This window comes from Myotis davidii, unplaced genomic scaffold (assembly GCF_000327345.1).
Source record: "Myotis davidii unplaced genomic scaffold, ASM32734v1 scaffold162, whole genome shotgun sequence".
NCBI lineage: Eukaryota > Metazoa > Chordata > Mammalia > Chiroptera > Vespertilionidae > Myotis > Myotis davidii.
In genome coordinates, this window is record NW_006300036.1 from 4256492 (window position 1) to 4263849 (window position 7358).

At 37.0% G+C, this 7358-nt stretch overlaps 1 protein-coding gene across 3 annotated transcripts in view; it reads right to left on the reverse strand.

Annotated features, from left to right (window-relative positions):
• Positions 1–7358, reverse strand: part of SSX2IP (synovial sarcoma, X breakpoint 2 interacting protein) — a 36676-nt gene that overhangs the window by 8016 nt on the left and 21302 nt on the right. For 2 of the 3 annotated variants that reach the window (XM_015572120.1, XM_006776248.2), the window contains exons 9-11: positions 3612–3762; positions 2114–2250; positions 1599–1772 (exon numbers count right to left, since the gene is read on the reverse strand). In XM_015572120.1, the coding sequence (XP_015427606.1) occupies positions 1599–1772; positions 2114–2250; positions 3612–3762 (462 nt within the window). The remainder of the gene's footprint in view (positions 1–1598; positions 1773–2113; positions 2251–3611; positions 3763–7358) is intronic. The other variant, XM_015572121.1, reaches the window with a different exon arrangement.

The window sequence follows — 7358 nt, forward strand, 5'->3', positions numbered from 1 at the left end:
GAGAGAGAGAGAGAGAGAGAAGAAGAAGAAGAAGACGAGGAAGAGGAGGAGGAGGAGGAGGAGGAGGAAAAAGAAATTACTTTTTCAAAGTTTCAAGGGGAAAAGTTGGAACCTAAATTCTATATCCAGCCAAACCAATCAAGCATGAATACACTTCTGTATATTCCGTATTTCAAAACAGTTTTCACTCACACACTACTTATGAGAAAATGAGCAAGGTAATACAGATTACTGAAAAAGGAACCTGAGAAAGAGGTAACCTGAGATAGAAGAAACATGATTCTGAGTCAGGAAATCATAAAGGAGGCTACAAAGACAGTCAAAGCATTTACTCCACAGCGATGCACAGAAGATTCTCTTCCAGGTGGCAGTCTTAGTAACACAGAAGATTTTCTATGTGTCCAAATATATTACTTGGTTATAAATGATTAATATTTAACAATCATGCTGTTATCAATGTTCTTTCCTGGTTTTCAATTTTTAAGTCTCAATCTTACACAAAGTACTTCACTTGGATTATATTACAGGACAGAATATGAATGCAATATCACTTGACAGTGAAAAACAATTATGACATCAGAAGTGGAGGGGCAAGCGCAATGGAGTAAGTAACTAGGAGGATGCCTTCTTTCATTGCAAGGATAAGCTAATACTGTCTGAAGTTGAGCAAACATGAAGTAAATGCGTTAAACAGTTTATTCAAAGTAAAAAGGCTAATCAGAAAAAGCAATTTTTAAAAAGTAGTGTAAAAAGTAACGATATTACAAAGAAGCCAGATATACGGAACAGTATAGATGGTAGTCAAGATAAGGACTTTAAATGCCTACTCTTTCAGAGTGGGGAATCAATAGACTGGTATCAAGAAAAAAAAAGTTGAAATATATTAAAGTTAAAAATAGTATAATACTTCCCAGAAGAATGACAAATAGAAACTTGTAACAGTGGTTACCTCTGAGGAATTAAACTGGCAATGAGAAAGGAGGGTATTTTCTCACTTTTTAGCTTTTTGTGTTGGTTGATTTTATTTTTTAAACCAGGTCTTGGCATTACTTTTATAATTGTTGAAAGGGAAATCTGTAGGCAATACACTGCTGAGTAAAAAAAAAACCAAACAAGCTGAGGACATGCATATGCAATAGTCCTAACCGCTAACTGGGAGGCCCACACCCCTGGACGAGGGCCCGAAAGGAGAAAGAACTTCACTTTTTACCACACTTCCTTTTATAAAAACAAAACAACAAACATACTCTTGTTTGCACTGTCTTCTGACACTATCTATTGACAATGGACAGATGACATATGCCCAAAAGAGATCTCTCTTATGAAGCTAAACACTTAATAGTAGAAAGCTAATCCAAAAGGGATAATGAATGCTCCATTGCTGTGTTGTTGTTTTTTAATTTTTCAATCACCAAAATCTGGTAAAGGCAAAAAGATATCCTTCTATAGTTCACGTGCTTAGCATCTCTCTCATTTCAAGTTATTGATGAAATCACTGGTAAAATAGTTTTAAATGGACACAGAACTTAGATGCATTCTACTGAGGCCTCTCTACAATTCTCAAAAGTGCTACAAGGAAAGCCAATTGGTTAAAATACCTCCAATCCTAGGCGAATGGCAGCTTCCGTAAAGCTTCGTCTTTCTTTCTCGAAATTCTTTTTTTGCTCTTTAAATAGGGACCACTCTTCTTTGAGGCGCTCCTTTTCTTCCAACAAATAACAGTCTCGTAGCAGTGAAGTGGTATCGTCATCACATGCAGTAGCAAGCTGCTGCTATTAGATTTGAAAACAGTAAGTTCCTGAGGGCCCCTGGAACACTCCCCCAAGTTGAAACGAAACAAGGGAGGGCAAGTCAAACTTGAGCGGATGGACAGAAATTAGGAAGAATGAGAACCTCGACTGAGGTGTGCCATTCCCCAAATGCTTCTACTCTAACTGGCCAAGACCAACTAAGCAATAGAATGAAATCTACCTTTTAGGAAGCAGAGACCCTAGGTCAGACAAGTGTCAAATATTACAGATCTTATGAAATAAAGGAACTTAATCTCGTAAGATTCAGTAACATTCTGGTCCTTCTCAAGGAAGAATAGTTTTAAAAAGTAACTCACATTTACCTGTAAAAGCTGTTGTTGAGTTTTAATCATTTCTTTACACTGCTGAATTTCTAACTCAAGTTTTTCGGTTTCTTCCTCATGGTCTTGTCGTGAAATTACATCTTCATCGTTAAAACCTTCTAAGTGGACCTTTGAAACTAACATAATAGTAGTAATTTGACATTAGTTTAACAGTCACCACTTAGCTTACGGTGTCTTTTGGACATACACTTAAAAATCAAGCTCTCGGAACTTTTCTCTTTCAGGAATCCCATAGGCTTTCTGAAGGATTACTATTTTCCTGTGCTCTTTAAAAATTCATAAGCTACTATATATTAAAATTAAATTTATATTATTTTAACACTTGAAAAACTTAAAAAGCAAAGCAACTATAAGGAGTTCATGACAACTATAAATGGGCACCCCTTTGGACTAAAGGATATCCACACAAATAGACCTTCATTGCCAACATTTACTTTGTAATCCATGTTTATTCAAGATTATGTCCTAATTAAAAAGGGACAACCTATATTCACAGGAGGGAAAAATAACCCGCCTGCATAAACTACGTTCTTTTAACACTTCTTCCAAGGCCAACGCGGGAAGCCCAAACATACTTCCTATTTACTAACAGACAATGAAGACTCACCCAAGTCAATACAATCTAGTCAACTAATTTTGGTACTTACATAAGTTTGTTGATTGCTCTTTATTTAAAAAATGTATCTTTATTGTTGAGAGAATTACAGATGGCCCCCTTTTACCCGCATTGATCCCCTCAACACCACCTGCTGATTGCTCTTTATTACTGAAGACAAATGGCACCGAGTTTGTTATTTTTGACAATTTAGAATAATTTTTTAATTAAACCACTTACCGAGCAGACAGTTAATTTTCTTGATTTAAAAGCATGTAAACTTTAATAAATATAAAATATTAAAAACATTAATCAATGTAAATCTATCTATACTATATGTATTGATAGGAAAAGATGTTTAAAATATTCAATTTTTGTTTTTTTTTGTGTGTATTTTTAAATAAATATTTTGCAAATGCAGAGATAAAAGTCTAAAAAGATTTGCACCAAACTATTAAGTGTTACATATAGGGAACAGAGACCTGGATATTCTACTTTACAGACTCCCTGACACAAATACATTGAACATCATTTATTTTGAAAATAATTTAAAAGTGGATTATTAGGATCTTAGATGCATATATCTAGAATAAGCAAAAGGTTCATATTTATACTGTGTGATGGTTACTACTTCTTGATTTCCAAGATTAGTAAGAGACTGATCACTGTATCCAAGTGAATTTAGAGCACATGATTCATGATGTCCGCTTTCCAGAGAAAGATGCACTCTGGGCGCCAAGTACATTTTCTCAGTGAGATTCTACCTCACGACTAGAAGTAGGCAGTCTTGCTTTTTAAACCACTAAATTGGCTTTTATATGAAGGAAAATTAAGTTTACTGAGTGTCACTACTCACTTTGCATGCATTTAGGCAGTAGTTACCTTGGTTATCAAGTTTTTCTACGTGACTTTTCAAAATTCTCCACTGTTTCCTGATGCTGTTTGTAAGCTGCTCTCTCACAGTTTCACAGGAAAGGTCCCATATACTCTCTCTACTCAGTTCCCCAGGATCTTCTTCAACATCAGAGATACCCTACAAGGCATAAAAAGACCAGTATCTTAAAATGGCTTTAGGCACATAGGCAGTAGTAATCAGACTGTCTGATTACTACTTATCAAAATCCTTTCTGTACTGTATCTTAAGCATATATGACCCAGTACTTAACGTAAGTATTTTGAGAAAAAGCGATTAATATTAAAGATAGAAATTCCCCAAATCAGGTCTCTTCAAACCTGAATTCGAGCTGGGTGAGGAAGTTACTATCTGTCTAATGTTTTAGATGCTTTCACATGTTAATTAATCTTCCAAATTCAGGCTTAGAGAAAGAGTAACTTGCCCAATGTCACACAGCCAAGAAGTAGAAGTGAGGTAAAGTTAGATCAACTGGTCTCCAATCTTACGCTGCTTAAACAAATCTGTGAAATAATTTCCAAAGTAAAAGCATCTGTTCTATGTTTCTCATATAATTTTAAAAAATAAAATTGGAGGTTATTTTTCTTTGTGAATTCTACCAAGACACTAAATCATAGGAAAGTGTAACAAACTTTATTATTGCATATGATCAAATAGAATCAAAGCAGAATAAAGAACATACAGAAACGATATTAAAATGAGTATGTCATAATAATCTGAATCTACATAGAACGGTCCTAACTGAGTGAGAAGAACTGCATCAATAGTCTGAGGTCAGTGATGGGCTGCAGAGGTCAAGGTCTCCCAGGGAACCAGTGGGAAAATGCCCAGAGTGTAGCTCACTGTGACTCTGGTTATTGCCAATCTTCCAAAGCTATTTGCCAGTAACTTTTCCAAGGAGCTAAACCTTCTCTTCTATATATTTAAAAAATACTGCAAATCCATTATTTGAAAATAACAAATTGCTACACATTTCCAAGTTGAAATTCTAAAACCACAAAATGAAAATGAAAAATTCATTTAATGTGAATTTTTAGTATAAATTTTGGCTACAATTAGGTAAGCAAAATAAAAAATAAACGACACTTGGATGCTACCTAGATATTCCAACATTACAACTTATTCCTCTTGCTATAATGCTCCACCTGAAATACTTCAATTTTAACAGAAAAAAAGATGTAGAAAAACAGAAAATATACTTTTAAAAACAGAAAATATACTTTTAAAAACAAAAAATATACTTAAGAGATTGTTTCTCCAACCCTAAATATTTGCATTATGAATTATACAGATACTACCGCTGGCTAAATAATTGGGGGAAAGGGGAATTTAATTATGAGAAAGATCTTTATTTACCACTACTTTTGCTGAATAAAAGCTGGTAATGAGAGGTTAGTAAAAGTTGGGCCAAGAGCTAAGCAACCACAGAGTAATGGGAACTCTGCTAATCCTAGAGAGGTATTAGTGAATGTTAAGAACTGACCGGAAGAGAGGGACTTTGAGAGAAAAAGGTTAACTAAATATAAGGCATCAAGGAGGCCCCTAACTGTAGAGTTTAAAAGAACTTTCAGATAATGCTGTTTTTAAAGAAGAAATAAAAAGAAAGGTAAGAGGTGGGATGGGCATAGGCCGAATCTCTAATACAAGGAAACACCAGTTTTCCCCAATATCCAAAAGTAGAGTGCGCCTATGAAACCTTCCATAAACTGAAATGTCGTAAAGTGAATAAGCAAAGACTATTAATTTAAAAGGGAAAATTCTCTTTGGATTTCTTTTGGTTAGTGAAAACGTACTAATGCAGCTTTTTCGTAAAAGGGAAGTGGTGTAATGCAAACTTTAAAAACATGGGGGAGGCAGCTATGCTCACCACTATACCACCAATGCCTTAAAAACAGGGGAAATACAAAATTAAGTCCTGGTAACTTGCTGGTAATTAACATTTTACACCAACACTATTTGTTTCAAATTTTAGTCATGCATCTTGAATCTAGAATTTAAACTTCTATGTAAAGCAATAAATAGAGTTAAAAGAACTTCCACCATTATGACTTGCTTTTTCAGACCTTTGTACATATTATTCTCCTTTCATCAAATGCTTTCCCATGCTTTCTACCTCAAAAACACCGACTAATTTTTTAAGAGCCAACTCAAATGTCACTTGCTCTGTGATGTCTTCCTTAGTTGCCATCTCTGTTCTGTTTTACACACTACACTAACCTATTATAGCTCCACAATAACTATCCTATATAATAAAAGCCTAATATGCTAAGTGTCTGGTCATCCAGTCAGCCATTCAACCAATCAAAGGGTAATATGCTAATAAGGCCACTCAACCGCTCGCTATGGCGTGCACTGACCACCAGGGGATAGAAGCTCAACACAGGAGCTGCCTCCTGGTGGTCAGTGCGCTCCCATGGGGAGAGCGCCGCTCAGCCAGAAGCCAGGCTCACGGCTGGCAAGTGCAGCAGCAGTAGTGTGAGCCGTCAGTCAGACATTCCCAGAGGGCTCCCAGACGGCTAGAGGGCACAGGCCAGGCTGAGGGACCCCCGTCAAGTGCATGTCAAGTGCATGAATTTCGTGCACCGGGTCTCTAGTAGAATTATAACTGCTTTATATGTTTGTCTCTCTCAAAAAGTGCATCTTGCAGATGCAATGGACTGAATGTTGTGCTCCCTCAAAATTCATATGTTGAAATTTTAACCCCCAATGGGAAGGTATTAGGAGGTAGGGTCTTTGGGAGGTGATTAGGTCATGAGTAGAGCCCTCCCTTGTGAATGGGATGAGTGCCTCTATAAAAGGGAGCCATAAGCTCTCCGACTCTCTTTCCACCATGTACAAGTCAGCAATCTGCAGCAAAGAAAAGTGCTCTCGCCGGGCACCCAATCTGCTGGCACCGATTTGGATTTCCAGGCTCCAGAACTGCGAGAAATAAATTTCTGTTGTTTATAAACCAGTCTACAATACTTTGTTATAGCAGCCCAAACAAAGACTGGGGAAAAGTCAAAACCTTTTTAGAGACTTGCTTTGTCAGCGTGGCTCAGTGGTTGAGAGTTGACCTATGAACCAGGAGGTCACAGTTCAATCCTGGTCAGGGCACATGCCCAGGTTGCAGGCTCAAACCCCAGGGAAGTAGTAGGGGGAAAGTGGGAGGCAGCAGATCAATGATTCTCTCATCACTGATGTTTCCATCTCTCTCTCACCCTTTCCCTTCCTCTCTGAAATCAATAAAAATATATTTTTTAAAATATTTTTAGAATTTTCTTTCCAGGAACTAGAACATAATGTACACTCAATATATTTACGAAATGAATGATTATTTGGTTCCTAGCATTAACAAAGGTTTCACTCTCTGAAAAGCAGAGCCTGCTTAAGCACACCATACTCGAAATAAAATATTTAAAGAATATGGCACACTGGTTAAAAACATGAACTCTGGAGGAGGAAGGACTTGGATACAAATCCTGGTTCGGTCATGTGTGACACTGGGCTGACCACTGTGCCTCAGGTGTCTTCACCTACACAATGGGGATAATTATAGTATCAAAAGCATCCTATCTAATAAAAGAGAAACATGGTAATTAGCCATAACTTCGCTACCCTTCCCATTGGCTAATCAGGGCAATATGCAAATTAACTGCCAGCCAAGATGGCGGCCGGCAGCCAGGCAGCTGGAAGCGAACATGAGGCTTGCTTGCTTCAGTGACGGAGGACTCCAA